At 42.6% G+C, this 21803-nt stretch overlaps 2 protein-coding genes across 4 annotated transcripts; one reads left to right on the top strand and one right to left on the bottom strand.

Annotated features, from left to right (window-relative positions):
• Positions 1–5854: 5854 nt before the first annotated feature.
• creb3l4 (cAMP responsive element binding protein 3-like 4) lies at positions 5855–16554 on the bottom strand. 2 transcript variants are annotated; one of them, XM_076970603.1, is made up of 10 exons: positions 16371–16554; positions 15723–15857; positions 14158–14419; positions 13959–14080; positions 13744–13833; positions 13529–13635; positions 8952–9020; positions 8258–8342; positions 7326–7422; positions 5855–7221 (listed from the first exon to the last, which is right to left on the bottom strand). In XM_076970603.1, exons 1-10 carry the CDS (start codon positions 16416–16418, stop codon positions 6899–6901), a joined length of 1338 nt encoding a protein of 445 aa, XP_076826718.1. In that variant the 5' UTR covers positions 16419–16554; the 3' UTR covers positions 5855–6898. The 2 variants fall into 2 exon arrangements, with proteins under 2 accessions (XP_076826718.1, XP_076826717.1); XM_076970602.1 differs by having other exon boundaries at positions 13914–14080; positions 16371–16553.
• slc39a3 (solute carrier family 39 member 3) lies at positions 15820–20844 on the top strand. 2 transcript variants are annotated; one of them, XM_076970605.1, is made up of 4 exons: positions 15820–15969; positions 17798–18019; positions 18908–19038; positions 19242–20844. In XM_076970605.1, exons 2-4 carry the CDS (start codon positions 17872–17874, stop codon positions 19926–19928), a joined length of 966 nt encoding a protein of 321 aa, XP_076826720.1. In that variant the 5' UTR covers positions 15820–15969; positions 17798–17871; the 3' UTR covers positions 19929–20844. The 2 variants fall into 2 exon arrangements, with proteins under 2 accessions (XP_076826720.1, XP_076826719.1); XM_076970604.1 differs by lacking the exon at positions 15820–15969 and adding an exon at positions 17309–17525.
• The last annotated feature ends 959 nt before the right edge of the window (positions 20845–21803 follow it).

Consider the following 21803-nt stretch of genomic DNA (forward strand, 5'->3'; position numbering starts at 1 on the left):
CGCATGTCGCACAACACCACGGGCACTGTTCGTGCACAGAATCTCATCAAATATATAACGTTTATTAGTTATGAGCCTTTATGGTTTATTTAGATTTCTATATTGACAAATGAATACTCCATAGACAATATAAAAAATCTTTTCAGATTAAAAAACAAATTTAAATATAAGATAAGATAAATCTTTATTGTCATTGCCACTTTTTCAAGAACAGAGTCATTCCGTGGAAATGGCACATTTTGAGTCCCTATCTCCTCTTTAGGTGTATTTTATCTATCTGGTCACAAAAATCTATATTTTAACAGCTTTACACATACATTGAAATATCTCCTTTAATACAGTATAATTTTTGATCTTTTTATGAAAACTTTATTTATTTATTTATTTTTGCTGACACCCCCTATTTTGTCATGTCCCTCATGGCCTTCAATGAAAGTATAATTAGAATATACCAAATACAACTATAAAAAAGTTGATATATTTTGCTATCAACCTAAACAACTGTCTGTGTTTAATTGTTTGTGATATTTTTTTTCAAAATTAATTGATAATTATTCATTAAAAACACATTATTTAGGTACCTGTACCTGAGTAACCCCTCAACCCCATAACACAAATGAATCTCCCCCACAAAATCAATGATATGATCCGTATGAGCATGTACATAAAGAAGTGACATCACTCAAGTATTTTGGACAACAGGACATCAAAGACAGGCAAGTGGCTTCCTTCTTTTATTAAATTTTGGTCATTTATCTTGTGATATTGTGGTCGCCAAACTCAGTCACTCAACACCGTCACATAAAAAAAGACAGAAAACTATTACTTATAAAAAAAAAAAATTTCTTCAAAATTATATGCTAATTCTGAATCTCATGCATGCCTTGTACTATCTCTCTGGTATACAGTATGTAGAGCAGTTGCCTTTTTGTGCAAAAATCACAAACCCGTCACACTCAACCCCGTTACGTTTGACAGTAACGGGGTTGAGAGATTGTGATGGGGTTGTGATTTTAAGATTTTGGTTGTTGTTACCTACTTATTTTAAAAATTATTATATTTGATTAACATTATTTTACCAATACTAATACTAGAGGCAGCCATGGCTTGGTGTTTAGTGCACTTGGCTTGTGATAGGAAGGTTGCCGGTTTAATTACTAGAGCCAACAGGTCATGACTGAAGTGCCTTTGAGCAAGGCACATAACCCTTAACTTCACTGTATTGTTTTGTAGGCAACATCTGGTGGCACAGAAGAGGAACAGAAAATAAAGAAACAAGTTCAAGAGGCAAATAGAAGAACTCAAGGAAAAAGTTGAAAAAGAAAGAAAAATGAAGGAAAAATAAAAAAAGGTGCCAACGTTTAAGGAAACATTCTGATTCACCATGGTCAAAAATAAATCTAATAACTGCAAAGTGCCATGTTAACCCCAAAAGGAGGAGATGGGTAAAAAGAAAGAGGGAGAAAAGGCAACTGTCAATCTGGAGAGCACAGAAGAATACCTCATGGAGCTCTTCCACAGCTCTTCCACAGATTTAAACAGCATCACTAACATTAAGCAGCAGTATACCTTCTGTTGTGAACTGAAGAAGAACATGTCAAGGGAAGAGGCTTTGATACATGTTGACTTTTCAAAAAATTACAGCTGAAAATACAGCTGCCAAGTTCAGGCGGTCCACCTTGGGCCTTCACATCAACAGGCCTCCCTTCATACAGGTGTGTTGAATGTTGGCAGACACCACGTCAACAGGCCTCCCTTCATACAGGTGTGTTGTATGTTGGCAGACACCACATCAACAGGCCTCCCTTCATACAGGTGTGTTGTGTATTGGCAGACACCACATCAACAGGCCTCCCTTCATACAGGTGTGTTGTATGGTGGCAGACACCACGTCAACAGGCCTCCCTTCATACAGGTGTGTTGTATGTTGGCAGACACCACATCAACAGTCAACACTTTTTAAGTCACGGCCCACGTACTCAGTACAAACACCGAGGCAACTTCTTCCTACAGGACACAAATACACACACAAAGACAGACAGACAGGCATACACACACACACACCCATACACACACACACCCTCAACGTACACACACATACACACACACACCCACACACACGTACACCCTCACACACACACACACACACACACACACACACACACACACACACACTTCACTTTTTCAACACGAGTTATTTGGTTTAGAATGTTTCTAGATTAGATGTTGTTGTAGTTGCCATTGTTTTTAATTTGGGTTAATAAAACTCAGTCCAACTAGAATTTATATCTGTTGTCCTTCTTTGACATTGATGGGGACAATAAAGTCCTCCAAGGCAGCACTCCTAAATGTTGATGTTTTTTTCATCATTTTATGTCATGTAGAAGTGATCAAACAAACAAGCTAGTAGTTGTCACGGTGAGGGGGCCGGGTCGCCACCAGAGGGCGCGCAACCCGGCCAGCAGCCGATCCCGTACAGCACACACCCCCGCGCACGCAGCCACTCCCACAGTCGCAATCACCATCATACTGAGCACCTGTTTCTTGTTTACTTTGCACTTCTTAAGCCCGCAGGTCGTCTGGTCCAGTGCTGCACATTGCCGCTACACGAGCGTCTCTGGTTGACAGCACGTCCCTACCGTGTGTGTACGAGCTTCACCTTGCATCCACAGTGTATGCACTACGAGCTTCACCTTGCATCTACAGTGTATGCGCTACGAGCTTCACCTTGCATCCACAGTGTATGCGCTACGAGCTTTACCTTGCATCTACAGTGTATGCGCTACGAGCTTTACCGTGCATTACGTGCTGTGTATGCGCTACGAGCTTTACCGTGCATTACGTGCTGTGTATGCGCTACGAGCTTTACCGTGCATTACGTGCTGTGTATGCGCTACGAGTGTTACTGGTTGCCATGGATAATAAACCACCTTCTGTCCAACCCACGTCTCCGGCTGCCTCTGTCCCGACGCCCCCGGCGTCACAGAAGTACATGATGAGGCCTCTTAGAACACCACTCATTGATTTGATTTCAAAGCCACATGGGAGACACATTGTCATTCAGATCATCATCACACTAACATTAGTCACAATGCTGAATCTCATGACTAACATATCCATCATTATTTAACCTCACCTGTCACGCCCGTCCTGGCTCCAAGATGGTGGAACGATCTTCCATTAGCTGCTAGGACTGCAGAGTCTATTGCTATCTTCAAGCGTAGACTGAAGACCCACCTGTTTGTTGAGTTCTTACCAGAGCACTAACTCAGCTGATACCACTTGCCGTGTTCTTAAATTGTATGGCTGTTTATGGTTAATTGTGCTTCTTAGCAAATGTCTAATTAGCAAAACACTAGGTAATGACATTGACTCCTGTAGTTTAGTAGTAGTCTGACTCAGTGGTGTCTTGAATTCTGGCCTATCTGTACTATTTCCTAGGATGTATTCTGTGATCAGAAGCAAAGCACTTTGTAAGTCGCTCTGGATAAGAGCGTCTGCTAAATGCCATAAATGTAAATGTAAAATGTAAATGAATTTCCAGCATCCTGTCCTCTAAGCCCTGTTTGTCCCTTCAACCCCGTTACCCTAGTCTCAACCCCGTTACCATCTTCAACCCCGTTACCCTAGTCTCAACCCCGTCACGCCCATATTTTAATACATTTTTTTTATGCTTTGAAAAGTAATTTAATGTTTGTTGACTTCTGTCTAAAATGTTGAGAGTTATTATACGCTTATTGATTTTGGTGAAGATTCTTTAGTTAAACCACACTTTTGATGAAAAATGACAAGAGCGCTTTCATGAAAATGAACATTTCAGACCTTAGTATTGCAAAAAAGTGAGATTCTGTAACATTTTTGTATTCACAATTATTGAATTAGTTTTGGGGACATCTGATTAATATGAAAATATTGATTTCTTCAGAAATGCATTTTATGATCATATTCAGAGAGCCTCCACTCTGTACGTAACGGGGTTGAAGAAAACCATTATCCAGAACCATTACCCATTACCCAGACCCAGACACGGAATGAAAGCCTGGCATTCATCAACAGACATTTACAGTGACAATATCAAAACCCAGAACTTTCAATTCTACCTTTTACCTAGTCTGATTGTGTGAATTATGTGTGACTTGTGTATTTGTGTGTTAACGGGCCGCCCAATGGAGGATGGGTTCCCTTTTGAGTCTTGGTTCTCCCGAGGTTTCTTCCTATTCCCCACCATCATAGGGAGTTTTTCCTCGCCACTGTCGCCTTTGGCTTGCTCATTAGGGTTCTGGACCCATAGTATTGTTAACCTTGTAAACCCTGTAAAGCTGCTTTGCGACAACTTGAGTTGTTAAAAGCGCTATACAAATAAACTTTGATTGATTGATTGATCTTGATAAAATGACCAATAATAATAAAGAGCTAATGCCTGAGATGGGACAATATGATTTTCTGATAGTTAAAAATATCCTTAATGCTGTGAGGTATACATAGAAATGATACATTTAATCAAAAAAATTGAAAATGTCAAAGTCTAATTTGAACCATTCTAGTGGAATGACCCAACAACAAAATTGCAGATATATATATTGTTGTACAATATATTGCAAATATATATGCAAATATATTGTTATACTATACTAAACTGCTTAGAGGATGCACATTTAGGTATATTGGTACAAACTTATTATTATTATTAATAATAATAATAACAATACTAATAATGATGATGATGATGATAATAATAAACCGAAGGAAACACGCACTCCGATGAGAAGTGGCAGCCACAGCACAGAACAAAAGTAACTGAACGTGATAAAAGAATCATGGACAGCCAATCAGGAGCTATACATCTAACCCTAACCCTAGATGATATACATCTAACCCTAACCCTAGCGAACCCTAACCCTAGATGATATACATCTAACCCTAACCCTAGCGAACCCTAACCCTAGATGATAATACATCTAACCCTAACTCTAGCGAACCCTAACCCTAGATGATATACATCTAACCCTAACCCTAGTGAACCCTAACCCTAGATGATATACATCTAACCCTAACCCTAGTGAACCCTAACCCTAGATGATATACATCTAACCCTAATCCTAGATGATATACATCTAACCCTAACCCTAGTTATATACATCTAACCCTAACTCTAGCAAACCCTAACCCTAGATGATATATATCTCGAACTGCAAAACACATTTCCTAGCGCACATACACTCACAGGCAACTTTATTAGGTACACCTTGGTAATATCAGGTTTGACCCCCTTTTGCCTTCAGAACTGCCTTAATCCTTCATGGCACAGATTCAACAAGGTACTGGAAACATTCCTCAGAGTGTCTGGTCCATATTGTCATGATAACATCACACAGTTGCTGCAGATTTGTCAGCTGCACATCCATGATGTGATCTACTGGACTGAGATCATCCATGATGTGATCTACTGGACTGAGATCATCCATGATGTGATCTACTGGATTGAGATCATCCATGATGTGATCTATTGGACTGAGATCATCCATGATGTGATCTATTGGACTGAGATCATCCATGATGTGATCTACTGGATTGAGATCTGGTGACTGTGAATGATCATCATACTTCTACTGCATGACTCGGTTGTAACGAATGGTTATCTGAGTTACTGTTGCCATTTTATTCTGCCATTTATTCTGGTTTTACGGACATCACAATGTTAATTTAATGGCAAGGGTAGTAAAAGAGTCAGACACGACAGATCTTCACATTAGAAGCGATTCCCTCAGAACCCCAAGAAGAGCACCGGACACAAATCATGAAAGATACTTGAGAAAACTGATGCTTGAGAAAACTGACGCTTTTGAGTTTCAGGTTCATTTGAATCACTTTATGGGTATTCTTTACAGAGCATCTCTGGAGGCCAGTGAAAGTAGTTCTGAGAAAACGGTGGACTCAAACGAAAAAAAGGATCCATTGGGTAGACCATAAAAGATTCACTTAGTTCCTAAAGAAAAAACTCTAGAAATAAAACCATCTTATATAAATGTGCCTGACTTGAACAACTGCTTCAGTTATGACTAATACACATGATTTTGATCTGTAGCTTCAAGTTCTGGAAAAACAGCAGAACAGGCGACAAATGGGAATCCTGGCCAAACAGAATCCTGCATGAATTTGTACACTATACCTGGACCTACAAAAGGGTTAAAAAAACCCAACCTGAAAGTCCAGGCCAGTTTTATTCAACCCCAACTTGAAAGGCCCCAACTTACTCGAATATAAGGTCCACATTTTTTATCAACCCTTTCACCTACACACTTACTCAACCCTTTCACCTACACACTTTTCTTGGAGAGTTAGATGCATTCAGTGTGACTGAATTTCATACTTTAGTGACATCTGGTTGGTATTTAAACAACTCAATTTCACATTCACCACTAATGTGTATCTTAATCAGGACTGGTTTTTAATGCTGGAGTATTTGCATCAATAATAACAGTGTGTGTATAATCCACACACACAGATCCACTTTAATAAAGCATCAAACTGCTGCTACACACTGACCTTCAGCGTTTTGATAAAATGCCCAGTGAAACAGGCCCAGTGACACAGGCCCAGTGACACAGGCCCAGTGAAACATTACTACAGAATGTGTAGAATGAAAATGGTAATGAATGAAGTTGAACCACTTCCCAAGTAACAAATATGCAATGTTTTGTGCCCTGAAGCAGATGCCCATGTCAGTAAGACTGTCCTTTAGTTCTCAAACCCCTGGACATGTCAACTATCCTACTGCTCCCACTACCATCCTGTGGTATGCGAAATATATCAGGATATATTAGGATATCTGTATGTTATTATTAGCATAAGTGGCATTTGTAAAGCTATGTGTATTCCAGGAAGGAAAAGGAGGTGGCTACATTTCATCAGCATGTGCGGGCTTTGCTGGGTCTAATCCAACTCCTCCTGTGGAAGCAGACGTTAATCTGACAGGCAGGGCATCAGTCTGATGGTCTGACAGGGTGGAGGCATTTTGCTGGAGGTTCTCAGCTGGGTCCTGGAGCCCTTCTTCCTTGGCTCCGCTCAGGGGCAACTGCTGCAACACTCTGGCCATACTGTTGGCGTCTGGCTGCTGGACCTCCGTGGAGGAGGGCTGGATCTCTGGGAGTGCTTTATCGTCCGCAGGGTCAGAGGGCAGTGGTGGTGAGGCAGCATCATTCAAGATGTTTCTGGAGATTACTGCAGCAGAAGAGTAGTGAAAGCAAACACAGACACTGCTGTGAGAATGCTTCACATTCTACCATATTTGCAGGTATTTCCAAAAGAAGATCACAAGCTCAAACCTCCTGTAGGTGTATAAGCGTTGTCTGACGTCTGAGAGCTCCATCTGAAGGGGCAGTAACTTGGGAAGATGATCAGAGCCAAAGAGAAGAGCAAAATCTGTCAGACAGAGAACAAAATAACTTCAGTTCACCACCTTTGACCTTAAGATACATCAGCAGCCCGTGCACACGTCTAAGCCATGAATCACAAATGAAAAGCAATGAAAGGCTTATTCTAGTGTTACAGATGACAAGGGGAACTTGCTATAAGGCCCTGGTACATCCTGTTAACCAGTACAGGGCAGTACTGCAGTGTTTAATATGTTAACCAGTATTGCAGTGTTTAATATGTTAACCAGTACTGCAATGTTTCATCTGTTAACCAGTACTGCAGTGTTTAATATGTAAACACGTACTGCAATGTTTAATCTGTGAAACAGTTCGGGAGTGTTTAATCTGTGAAACAGTACTGCAGTGTTTGATCTGTAAACCAGTACTGCAGTATTTAATATGTAAACCAGTACTGGAGAATTTTATATGTAAACCAGTATGGCAGTGTTTAGTATGTAAACCAGTACTGCAGTGTTTAATCTGTAAACTAGTACTGCAGTGTTTAATTTGTAAACCAGTACTGCAGTGTTTAATCTGTAAACTAGTACTGCAGTGTTTAATCTGTAAACCAGTACTGCAGTGTTTAATCTGTAAACCAGTACTGCAGTGTTTAATTTGTAAACCAGTACAGTGTTTAATTTGTAAACCAGTACTGCAGTGTTTACTTTGTAAACCAGTACAGGTTTTAATTTGTAAACCAGTACTGCAGTGTTTAATTTGTAAACCAGTACAGTGTTTAATTTGTAAACCAGTACTGCAGTGTTTAATTTGTAAACCAGTACAGTGTTTAATTTGTAAACCAGTACAGTGTTTAATTTGTAAACCAGTACTGCAGCTCTGACCATGATACATGTGCTCGTCTGGGCAGCTTTAGTGGCTGTTTGCTTCACCAGAGTCTGCAGCTTCCTCAGCTGTGCCAGTAGAGACCTGCATGTAGAGACTCACACACACACACCACACACACAGATACACACACACACACACACACACACACACACACACACACACACGCATACACGCACACACACAGATACACACACACACACACACACACACACACACACACACACACACACACACACACACACACACACACACACACACAGCATGCACACACACATACACACACACGTACACACACACACAGATACACACACACACACAGATACACACACACACACTCACGCACACACACACAGATACACACACACACACAGATACACTATTAATGTACAGCTTAAAAAGGGCAATGAGAGAAGAAAAGGACACCTGACTGGTGTGTGTGTTGTGTTTGTGTGTGTGTGTGTGTGTTGTGTTTGTGTGTGTGTTGTGTTTGTGTGCGTGTGTGTTTGTGTGTGTTGTGTTTGTGTGTGTGTGTGTTTGTGTGTGTGTTGTGTTTGTGTGCATGTGTGTTGTGTTTGTGTGCGTGTGTGTTGTGTTTGTGTGTGTGTGTGTTGTGTTTGTGTGCGTGTGTGTTGTGTTTGTGTGCGTGTTTGCCACTCACGTGTTGTGTTTGTGTGTGTGTTTGCCACTCACGTGTTGTGTTTCTCCAGCTGATCTACTGTTCTCTGTAGCTCCTTGTTCTGAGCAGAGCATGATGCAACCCTGAGACACACACACACACACACATACAGTGGAACCCCGGCACTCGAACACACACACACACATACAGTAGAACCCCGGCACTCGAACACACACACACACACACACACACACACACACACACACACACACACACACACACACACACACACACACACATACAGTAGAACCCCGGCACTCGAACACACACACACACATACAGTAGAACCCCGGCACTCGAACACACACACACACACACATACAGTAGAACCCCGGCACTCGAACACACACACACACACACACATACAGTAGAACCCCGGCACTCGAACACACACACACACACACATACAGTAGAACCCCGGCACTCGATCACCTCAGTACTCGACATATTCAATGTTCGATGCAAAATTCTCAGTCTCTGAGTCTTGGAGCTCGAACAAAACTTTGTAATCAGACCTGACTCATGTGACTTTTGTAATCAGACCTGACTCATGTGACTTTTGGAATCAGACCTGACTCATGTGACTTTTGTAAACAAATACCGTTCGTGCTTCTGTCACATGAAGCTAATTGGCATTAGTTGGCATTGTTGTTCAATGGGTTTTAAACCATTTTGAGGCTATGCTCCAAGCTTTTGCTGTATTTTTGTTGTCTTTTGTACTGTTTTAGACAAAAAACATGGGTCCCAAGAAAGACATCAGAAAGGCAGAAGAGGAAAACCTTAAGAATAACAATAGAGTTGAAAAGGGCGATCATAGATAAGTATGAAAAGGGCATTTGTGTGACGGACTTAGCATAGGAATTCAACTTGATGGTTGAGAACGGATAAATCCATTTTCAGTTATTTCTTACGGGGAAAATTGATTCAGAACTTGATTGCATCGCTTCTCAACGCTCCTTCCGGAATGAATTAGCATCAAGTTCTGGGGTTCTACTGTGTGTGTGTGTAATTATATATTATACTCATACTGTAATTATATACTGCTCAAAAAAACAAAGGGAAAACTCAAATAACACATCCTAGATCTGAATGAATGAAATATTCTCATTGAATACTTTGTTCTGTACAAAGTTGAATGTGCTGACAACAAAATCACACAAATATCATCAATGGAAATCAAATTTATTAACCAATGGAGGCCTGGATTTGGAGCCACACACAAAATTAAAGTGGAAAAACACACTACAGGCTGATCCAACTTTTATGTAATGTCCTTAAAACAAGTCAAAATGAGGCTCAGTATTGTGTGTGGCCTCCACGTGCCTGTATAACCTCCCTACAACGCCTGGGCATGCTCCTGATGAGGTGGCGGATGGTCTCCTGAGGGATCTCCTCCCAGACCTGGATTAAAGCATCCGCCAACTCCTGGACAGTCTGTGGTGCAACGTGACGTTGGTGGATGGAGCGAGACATGATGTCCCAGATGTGCTCGATCGGATTCAGGTCTGGGGAACGGGCGGGCCAGTCCATAGCTTCAATGCCTTCATCTTGCAGGAACTGGTGACACACTCCAGCCACATGAGGTCTAGCATTGTCCTGCATTAGGAGGAACCCAGGGCCAACCGCACTAGCATATGGTCTCACAAGGGGTCTGAGGATCTCATCTCGGTACCTAATGGCAGTCAGGCTACCTCTGGTGAGCACATGGAGGGTTGTGCGGCCCTCCAAAGAAATGCCACCCCACACCATTACTGACCCACTGCCAAACCGGTCATGCTGAAGGATGTTGCAGGCAGCAGATCGCTCTCCACGGCGTCTCCAGACTCTGTCACGTCTGTCACATGTGCTCAGTGTGAACCTGCTTTCATCTGTAAAGAGCACAAGGCGCCAGTGGCGAATTTGCCAATCCTGGTGTTCTCTGGCAAATGCCAAGCGTCCTGCACGGTGTTGGGCTGTGAGCACAACCCCCATCTGTGGACGTCGGGCCCTCATACCATCCTCATGGAGTCGGTTTCTAACCGTTTGTGCAGACACATGCACATTTGTGGCCTGCTGGAGGTCATTTTGCAGGGCACTGGCAGTGCTCCTCCTGTTCCTTCTTGCACAAAGGTGGAGGTAGCAGTCCTTCTGCTGGGTTGTTGCCCTCCTACGGCCTCCTCCACGTCTCCTGGTGTACTGGCCTGTCTCCTGGTGTACTGGCCTGTCTCCTGGTAGCGCCTCCAGCCTCTGGACACTACGCTGACAGACACAGCAAACCTTCTTGCCACAACTCGCATTGATGTGCCATCCTGGATGAGCTGCACTACCTGAGCCACTTGTGTGGGTTGTAGAGTCCGTCTCATGCTACCACGAGTGTGAAAGGACCACCAACATTCAAAAGTGACCAAAACATCAGCCAGAAAGCATAGGTACTGAGAAGTGGTCTGTAGTCCCTACCTGCAGAACCACTCCTTTATAGGGGGGTCTTGCTAATTGCCTCTCATTTCTACCTGTTGTCTATTCCATTTGCACAACAGCAGGTGAAATTGATTCACAATCAGTGTTGCTTTCTAACTGAACAGGTTGGTTTCACAGAAGTGTGGTTGACGGAGTTATATTGTGTTGTTTAAGTGTTCCCTTTATTTTTTTGAGCAGTGAATATATATATATACAGTTAAGGTCAAAATTATTAGCCCCCTAGGAACTATTCCCCTAAAATACTGGCAATTCTTTGCAATATACATACAATTTCATATAGTAAATTATTAATCCATGATATAGGCCTATTTTTGTCCACTTTGGAATGTAAAATAAATATTAATGATTTCTTTATGAAACAAATTGGTGAAAACTGAGATGGTCAAAATTATTAGCCCCCATGTGTTTTTGTGTTTTCAAAGCCAATTAACTGGGTTTCAAACTACACCTAACCAATCAATTAAGTTTGAAAACACACCTGAGCAATCAATTAGCACTGAACCTTATTTAAGTGACTCCAAGAAGCAGAATTAGTATTACTTGACTGCTTGAATGAAAGGGATACTCTAGGGCTGCTCTATAATTGTTGTAGGAAGCAATATCATCATGCCAAAAAGAAGAGAAATCAGTGTGGACCTCAGACAGAAGATAGTGGACCTTCATTTTCAGGGGGAAGGATATACTGCCATTTCCAAGCGTTTCTTGGTTTCTAGAACAGCTGTGCGTTGCATCATCGCAAAGCACAAAGAAACAAAGTCTGTTAAAAACAAACATGGCTGTGGTCGAAAACGCAAGATTTCTAATACTTTGCAGCGAAAAATAATCAGAGATGTCAACAAGTATCCCCGGACCTCTGCAAAGATGATTGTTGCTGAACTTGCTTCTTCTGGACTTGATGTTTCACGCAAGACTGTTGTGAGGGCTCTTCATCGTGGTGGACTTCGTGGTCATCGTCCAAGAAAAACCCCATTGCTCTCACAGAGGCACATCAACGCCAGACTGAACTTTGCCAGAGACAATCTGAAACATAAGGGTGAGTTTTGGAAGTCTGTCCTTTGGTCTGATGAAACCAAACTTGAGCTGTTTGGGCATATGGATGCTGCTTTTGTTGGGCATAGGAAGGGCGAGGCCTTCAACCCTAAAAATACTGTCCCCACAGTGAAGCATGCTGGTGGAAGCATAATGCTGTGGGGCTGTTTTGGTGCTTCAGGGACAGGAAACCTTGTTCGGCTGCATGGGACCATGAAAAAAGAGGATTATGTGGAAATTTTGAAGAACAACATCAGGTCATCTGCTGCCAGTCTAGGGTTAGGTCGTCGCTGGGTCTTCCAACAAGACAATGACCCAAAGCACACGTCGAAGTTGGTCAAAACCTTTTTGAAAGACAACAAAATCAACGTTCTGGAGTGGCCCTCTCAGAGCCCTGATCTCAATCCTATTGAGAATCTGTGGAGGGAGCTCAAGGTTCGGGTCCATGCTCGGAGACCAAGCAATTTGCATGATCTTGAACAAATTGCTAAGGAAGAATGGGCTAAAATCCCTCAGGAGACATGTGCCAACTTGGTTAGAAATTACCAGAAAAGATTGTTGTCCGTTTTGAATCACAAAGGCTACACTATTGACTATTCGTTGTCAGAGAGCTAATAATTTTGACCACTGCATTTTTTGCTTTTTTCTTGTTTCAGTGAAGCAAACCAATAAAAATGTTATTTGACTTTATGCAGATGTCTCTGTTCTTGTGGACACACAGAAACTATAAAGACTCAAGGTTATGGCCCATGTCATTGGAAGGATAAGGGTTTTATATGATTTCATAAGGGGGCTAATAATTTTGACCTTAACTGTGTATATATATATATGTATATATATATATATATATATATATATATATATATATATATATATATATATATATATATATATATGGAGCATAGGCATATGAATGCACAAATGCATACCTCCAGGAACATGTATGAATACACACAAGCAAATACATGTGTGCACGTGTACATACATAGAACTTGATGATTGTCTGAAAGTGCTGTGTGAGGGGATTAAGCCCTACAGTTAATATTTTTTTTAAAACCCACAAAACCCCAAATGAACTCTAACCCTTGACCCTGTGAAATGACACCTGCTCTCCAGGCCCTCCATGTATTCTTTCTTCCTGCGGCGGCTGTCTTGCGCTGACTGCTTGTTGCGGATTTTACGTCTAACTTTCTTCAGCATCCTCTCCTCAGCCTGCAGCGTGATGTTGAAACATACATGATTGATGAGACTTCCTCAGCAACATCGCTGCAGTCAACAGAGATGTTGGAATGTAAGAGCACGGTGCAGTATCAGCTGGACCTTGGTCAGGGGCAGGCTGTTGGGAAGTGAAACTCCTTCCTGGTCCAGAAGCTTCTGTTCTTCCTCTGTGAGCCTCAGCTCTGGGAAAATCTGATGAATTCACAGCAATTTTACACAAGGACACAGTCACAGATGAAGTTTCTTATAAATTCATTAAAAATAGAACTAACCAGGCCAGCTGAGTGTGCACTGGTTGTGTTCTGGGTGTGACTTGCATGTGAGCTGGTTGTGTTCTGGTAGCTTTCTGGAGAAGGACTTTCCACTTTTACACCAGAGATGAGTGGCAGCTCACTCACAACACATGACTCTGACATCAGCACCTGTGAGCTGTATTCATCTACGGGAGGTGTGTGGGTGTTACAGGGAGTTCTTCCATCTCGACTGTGATAATTATGGTAATGCTCAGAGACTCACCAAGCTCTATGGAAATGACATCCAACTTGTGCTGTTCCTGTGAGCCACCACCCAGACCACTGATGTCATACACCACCTGGTAGACGGTGGGCGTGGCCTGACTGTAGGGAGAGTTGAGCAGCAGAGTCGTGCCATCTGTGTAATGATCGTCTGACGTGCTGTCGTCACTTTCGGAGATACACTGGTGTGGAGGCCCAGAGGCGTACACATCATTTGGGTTTATCGCCTGAAGAATGTCCTCAGACTCACTCTCCTGAAGGCTCTATAGAAATCAAACAAACAGTATCTTTCAGAATAAATACAGAACATGATAAAGGTTCCAGCCAAAGACTTGAAAGACTGCATCTCCTTCACCTCTATGATCAAACAAGGGGTACCACAAGGATCAGTCCTTCGTCAATTTAACATCTATTTTCATGTTATCTGGACGATACCCAGATCTATCTTAGTACCAGTTCTGTCAAGGATTTACCCATCACTCATTTGGAAAACTGTCTACCTGGAAAATTGGATGAATGAAAATGTTCTTATGTTAAATGGCAATAAAACCGAGCTCATCCTGACTGGCTCTACATCAACTCCTCCTCTCTCTCGCAACATTGGTGATGTAATAATCTCTCCGTCTACCGTCCAAAATCTCGGTGTCCTCCTCGATTCCACTTTCTCTTTCACAACCCACATAAACTCTGTGGTAAAAATTGTATCCAGTGATCCCTCTCCCAGTCAGCTGCTGAGATCCTTATCCATGCATTCATCTCCAGTAGACTAGACTACTGTCATTCTTTACTGGCATGAGCTCCCCCTTACCCATAAGCTTCAGATGATACAAAACTCTGGTGCTTAGCTACTCACTTACACTCATGACCACATCACACCTGTTCTCCAGCATCTCACTGGCTCCCTGTTAAATACCAGATCCAATTCAAGATTCTTCAACAATCTTGCAACTCCTTATCTGTCCAAACCTTCTTCCCCACAAACCATATCATTTCTGTCCCATCATCTAAAATCTGTGGTGATCAGGCATTTTCCAGACTCGCTCCTTGCCTGTGGAACTCTATCCTAACTGTGATCAAACAATCTTCTTCTCTTAAATCAAATTTTAAGAATCACCTCTTCCCTCTCGCCTATAACCTCTCTTTTACATTACTTACTCTACTGCCCCCTACTGTTGACCTGTGATGTTGTTACTACTGCCCCCTGCTGATGTTAAAGTGTGATGTTGTTGTCTCGATGTTACTCATAACTGTTGAGCCTCTGCTCTCTGTGTGTTTTTCGCTGTTCTATGTACTGATGATTGTAAGTTTTGGGTTTTAGAAAAGTGCTATATAAAAATAAAATATTATCCCCTAAGCAGCAGCTATGCAGATGAAAACCTCTGTGGCACTATCAGAGTGCCCAAGAGTCATGTTACACATTTATCTAAAACAAATTAAAAGAAACAATAAAGCAACAACATTGTACAGTAAACAACATAAAACAATCAAATACAATATAACATTTCTTAGAAATAACTATGCTTAAAATCTTTTATGGAGAATAGTGTGGCGTAATTGGGTCCTTACATGCTGGGGCTGAACGACCCACTCCTCTGTGTATATGGAATGAGGACAGGAATCAGACAGAGTCAGCCCGCCCTCCAGAGACCCGTCCTGCTCAGACACGCTGCACACCTCCCATCTTCTCCCCTCACCTACATCCTGTAACAACAGTACACAGGACAAGGTAACAGTTCAACTGATGGCCATTAAAGGAGAAGATCTTCATCTGTGATTGATTTTCAGCTGGGTCCCCCACCTCCTCTACTACAGAGTAAGCTAATTTAATGAAAACAGGATCATTTTGTTTTTGTGCAGAGTGCTGAAAGGTTGGTGTTGAGATTGAGCAGGTGTGTTGAGGCGTATGTTCAGGTAGTCAGAAGAGGGAGGAGTTCTCTGTTTGAACAGTGTGGCTCTCTCGGGGACGACATTTATATCCTGGTTGGGATTGCGCTAAGTTAGTAAAACTATTTCACTGTATTTGCGTCCCAGCTATCCAGAGAGAATATTTATTACAATACATCAGTCCATTTTTCTTCTACCTATTATACTACACGTGTTTCTGGGTTGCTTAGTTCAAACTGAAATATTTTGCTGTAAACATGACTGTACCTGTTTCAGAAAACAAAGTATTATTGTACTCATGGAAACGATACGGACAACGTCGCTACTTACTGTTTCAGTGGACACAACCGACCCAGACACTGTGTATGTCTCCCGCATTCTTTATACGCCACAAATGTTACTAACAGAAAAGTGTATTTACTAAAGTGTGTCTAAAATATCTGCACTCAACTCGCACGTAAAATACAGCTCATGATTCCACTGCACATCCGTGTGAAGGTGGGCGGGGCGGTGTGTAACCACACACCACAGACTACCACACAAAGACTGACCAATCAGAACACTGACCAACACTGACCAATCAGAACACTGACCAACACTGACCAATCAGAACAATGACCGACACTGACCAATCAGAACACTGACCAACACTGACCAATCAGAACACTGACCAACACTGACCAATCAGAACACTGACCGACACTGACCAATAAGAATAGTGCAAATTAGTTGAAGACTTCGCATTTATATCAGTATAAAATGCCTGTTGCAGGCGTGTAGCGCTTTTAAAAAACTGCATTAGACGATATATGTTCACGCGAGTCTAGCCGAGTCGTTTCGTTATAATATGTACACTTGTGTGTGTGTGTGTGTGTGTGTATAATGGTAATAAAGCTTAATTTAACCTGCTGTTCGACCCACACAACTACAGCTGTGTTACACATTCAGCTTTAGAAACTAAACTGGTCGTGAGTAAAAACAGCGAACGCGTAAAACCAACTAGACTATCTGTGAAGTGGATGTGAATGTAAGAGGAGTCTCGTGTGCTCTGGACTGGCTTTAGTTTCATCTCTGCTAGTTTATTGGTTTTGTGAATGTTTCACCGTTCTTGTACATGGTTCACATTTCCCCCGTAGTTCAAACCATTCTGATTATTGTGTGTTTCTCAAAACTACAGGTGCGTCTCAATTAGAATATAATCAACAAATTAATTAATTTCAATAATTCAATACTCTCACTCATATTACTCGTGTATTACTCGTGTATTACTCGTACTCCCCTGCCCTACTCCCTCCCGTTGACCTCAGCTGATCAGACCTGACTCACATCTTCCCGTTAGAGGGGCAGGCGGGGGGGTCGAGGCTCTAGCAATCTTACTGCTTAATACCGTAACACAGATATAACACATCACAGATACTACCATCAACACGTCCCCACACAAGAGACGAAACACGCGATACGACACAACTGTTGTGTAAGAGACGGGTGAGTAATGTGTGAGTAGAGTTGTTAGCTCGTCTAAACTTGGCTAGCTCCGTTAGCTGTTGGGTCCGTGCTGTAAGTCACGTTAACTCCACTAGTGACGTTTTGGAAAACCTGATATTTCCGTTTCGTATTTGGTGAATAATGTAGCTTACACGACACATTTAGGATCTTTTAAAACACTAAAGTGAGAAGGCTGCGTTTAACAAACGTGTAATACTGCAACTCATAAGCACCATGTAATTCAGCGGGTATCCGCCTCTGCTTTGTGTTAGATTTTCAACTTCGCTGTGGAAACGGCGGAGACTTCAGGTCAGTGCGCCCGTCAGAAGCGCTGAGCTGCTCAGCGATGCCCTCGGCGCCGGTTCCTCCCGCTACAGTCTCGGGCTTCGACTTGGAACTGGGCTCGATGTGTCTGCTATTCTCCTCAACTGTGCTGTTTGGTGTCGCCCCCTTCTGGTTGGTGAGTGGAACTGTCAGATGGGGTTTATATCCAGGTAAGATTTGTACTAGATCTTTAGAGTATAGCTACTCTGTCATCTAAGGCTTCCTCAGCTTGATCTGTGTACGGTTGTTATATTTCCAATAATCACAAAGTATAAAATGAGAGGTAGCCTAATTCGTATTTGAAGGTTGTAGAGTGAAGATTTGATCAATCCTCAAATTATGGTAATATGAAGAATGATATGTCATGTAATAAAATCAGAAAATGTTAATTCTAGAACAGTAAAATTTGATGTAGTACTACAGTGAGAATGTGCCGGTTGACTAAATGATAAAGTTTACTTTTAGTGATTCAGTAAAGTGACTCTTTTGAAGTATTTTGTGAGAACCTATTCTTGTGGTTCCTGAATCACAAATTAATCATTTAATAATTTTTGATATACACAAATGATGGTTTCTATCAGTAAGCATTGCAACAAGATATGCAACAAGAACTAGTAATACAAAATATAACCAAGGAAAAGGAGAAGTTGTGCTTCTTACAGTGGACAGGTGAATGATATCTTTAAGAGCTCTGTGAGAATAACCAGTGAGTGTGTGAATAGTTCAGCTAGCGGATCTAGCCAAACTGAAACCTGGACCAGTTCAGAGCCTTTGCAGTTCAGGAGCCCCCCAGAAAAAGGTCCAGTCACACACACACAAGACATGAACATGTGTGTAAAGGTTCTGGATATCACGTTCTGCTAATATTTGTGCTTTTAATAATAAACTTTGATTTGAAACTTTTCACTGTGCTGTGCAGAGACGAGACACTGTGTTGTCTCTGATAATGTCTGTGTGTGTGTGTGAGATATTCGCTGCGCTGAGCCTAGACACAAAACCCTATCTGATAATGTCTGTGCTGTGTGCCGTCCTGTTCCCCTGAACCTGACCCTGTTCAGAGACCAGGCACAGAGTGCTGGCTCTGCTCAGCTGCTCAGCTGCAGGTGTTCTCCTAGCAAGCTGTTTGCTAGATGTGGTTCCCACCTACCTGGCAGGGATGACTGAGACATTTCGTGGCCTGGGAGTCACTGTAAGTTCCACTGACACACACTCAGTCTGCTCCGTGTGTTATAGACCCCTTCATTAGGGTATCTCAGAATACCAGAAGTGTTGCAATGTATGTCAGCATGTACACACTTACTGTTGCCCTATAGTGTGCTGATGTGATGATGATGATTTCAGTCTGAGTTGAGTGAGTGTTGTACTGAGCACCGTTCACACATCTGTCCCCAGCTCTGCTTCCCTGTCCCAGAGTTCATCCTGGCTGTGGGCTTCCTCCTGGTGCTGCTGCTCGAGCAGGTGCTCCTCGCTCTGAGGGAGCAGCCAGATAAACACACAGAGGAAAAATCAGCTCTTCTGGCGGGCGGCAGCCTTGGTTCACATGACCAGCTTTGTGCAAAGTCTTCTTCACAGTGTTCCAGGGCTGTGGCCAGGGCGTGGCCGGAACCCTGCAGGGGGAGGAGCTCCGGGGAGCGTGCCGGTGACGTCTCCCTCGCGGCGGTCCGTGCCTTCGTCCTCGTGTTCTCGCTGTGTCTGTGCTCTGTGCTGGAGGCCGTGGCCCGTGGGGAGTGGCTGGATCTCCTGCTGCGTAACGGACTCCTGGCTCTGAGCCTGGCCCTCAGACTCACTCAGAGCCAGCTGCGTAGGGTGGTGCTGGCCGCCTGCGTCCTGCTCTTCTCCGCTATGGCTCCTCTGGGGGTGGTGCTGGGGGCCACCCTCCGCCAAACCCACCTCGTCCTTCAGTATCAGCTGGCACGCTCCACCCTGCAGGGTCTAGCTGCAGGGAGCTTCACCTACATTGTCTTTATGGAGGTGCTGCCTCATGCACTGAACACTAGAGGGCAGAGAATTCCCAAAGTCACTCTGCTATTGACCGGCTTCAGCGCTATAACTGCAGTCCTGTTCATTAAACTGAAGTGAGAGTGAGTTCACAGGCAGGAGTGGGGACTTCAGACAACAGCATGATGCACAATAGCGCAAGACACCTTTCAAGATGGTTAGCCTGGTTTCTGATGTTACTTTTATAAACTGGTTTACTTAAAACAGTATGTGTAAGTCAAATACACGTCTTCCTGCAACTCTGCAGGTGTAATGTTCAGACAGTATAAGCTTCTAGGTCCTTAAGGGGTAACTGTAACCCGTACACAACCTGCTCCAGCTGGTTCAATTCACTCCAGCATCACTTCAGATGTATTATTGTTTGTCTGACTGTAAAAAAATTAAGTTTGAATATCCTGTTTACTACACGTACATTAGCACACATGTTCTACATGTACACTTATTATATTTTGTTATAATGGTAACATCATTAACAAACTACAAATCTGAAACATGAAGAAAAATATACCTTAAAGTAACCTGGGGCATTTTTATATTTGACAGGTGACGGTGATGCTGATGTTTTATTAAGGGTCTAGAACCCCCATACTCAAATAGCGGCCCTATCTATTTCTGGCCCGCGAGCTGTTTTGAAAAGTGTTTTTTTTTTTTAGGAATCTTTTTTTTCAATCGCGCTATCCGCTCTTATTTTTAAATCGCGCATCGCGATCTCAAGACGATGCCGGGGATTGCCTTTATGGCAACAACAAACAGGTCACAAACAGACGCCCAAATGCGTTCGCCCCCCCCCCCCCCCCCCCCCCCCGTCGACAGTTTACGTTCTGGGTAGGGTGGCTGCCTTCAGCCTTTGTTACAAGGGGCAGCAGCATAGAAACAGACATTTTCCATGCTGCATATTAATTAAGGTTTTGATGGTTTACAGGTAAGTCTGTTCTGACAAGCCCAGAGCCTCTGTGATATGACTGAATCTGATTGAATTCTAAATAAAATATTCATACATAAACAAACATTGTAGTGTTTTTGTTAATTGTTCTTAATCTGTGTAATCATCAGTGTGCAGGTACAGACATGGTCTCTCCCAGCCAGTGGCGGAGCTAGACTTTTTTTCAAGGGGTGGCCAAAGAGTGACCAAGGCTTTATCAGAGGGGTCCATATACAAATGATGAACGAAAGGATGGCAGTAGGGGTGGCAAGGGCTCTGTTGCCCCCCCTTTGGCTCCGCCACTGCTCCCAGATAAGAGTTAATGATAAAATTGATAAAATTAGGGAAAAAATTAGTCATGCTATCTCCCCAATTGGTCGGGAGGAGCTTATTTCATTGGTGGAATCTGCTAAGCCCTCCTGTGACGTTCGGTGAGGCTAGAAGGACGAGGCACGAGTCCACTCCGGCTTGCACTGACGTACGTTTATTAAACATAAACTGCGCGGTAGGGGTGTATGGAAAAGATACCGCGCCTATTCGAAATGTAATCGCTACTAGGCAAAATGGAAATGCAATCCACAAAATGCATTGCTTTTCCATACAAACATGCAGAATACGTGCCAAAATGAAATGCAAAAGATTACATTACATTTCAATGCACTTTATCTCTTTATTGAAAAACAATACACAAGAATTAGTTTTCAAAACCAAAACGCTGAATTTGTGCCAGAATTTAATATAATACAGCTCGAAATGTAATCACGGCACCAAGGTATTGCTTTTCACCGGTATTTCAGACATAAATGTCTCCTTTAAATGTAATGATCACGAGATTGATTTAAACACTGATGTGATGAAAACATGCCACAATGAAAAGTAAAAGCTCCAGTGTGTGTGGATTTGTATTTAAAGAAAGAAACGCTGAATTCGTGCCAGAAGCCACCTTGAAATGCAATCGACTGAACGTCATTGTATTCCACTGTGTGTCTCTGCGAAGCTGTATTCGTGCCAGAATGAAATCTAATCACTGTCCA

Source organism: Brachyhypopomus gauderio, chromosome 13, assembly GCF_052324685.1.
Source record: "Brachyhypopomus gauderio isolate BG-103 chromosome 13, BGAUD_0.2, whole genome shotgun sequence".
Classification (NCBI taxonomy): Eukaryota; Metazoa; Chordata; class Actinopteri; order Gymnotiformes; family Hypopomidae; genus Brachyhypopomus; species Brachyhypopomus gauderio.

Coding starts and splice junctions, on each gene's coding strand:
- slc39a3 (XM_076970605.1), top strand. CDS start 17,872: ATGCCCTCGGCGCCGGTTCCTCCCGCTACAGTCTCGGGCTTCGACTTG. Junction 18,020..18,907: donor CAGATGGGGTTTATATCCAG/GTAAGATTTGTA, acceptor GACCCTGTTCAG/AGACCAGGCACAGAGTGCTG. Junction 19,039..19,241: donor TTCGTGGCCTGGGAGTCACT/GTAAGTTCCACT, acceptor ATCTGTCCCCAG/CTCTGCTTCCCTGTCCCAGA.
- creb3l4 (XM_076970602.1), bottom strand. CDS start 16,418: ATGCGGGAGACATACACAGTGTCTGGGTCGGTTGTGTCCACTGAAACA. Junction 15,858..16,370: donor CGGTTGTGTCCACTGAAACA/GTAAGTAGCGAC, acceptor CTGTTGTTACAG/GATGTAGGTGAGGGGAGAAG. Junction 7,222..7,325: donor CGCTTATACACCTACAGGAG/GTTTGAGCTTGT, acceptor CTTCTGCTGCAG/TAATCTCCAGAAACATCTTG.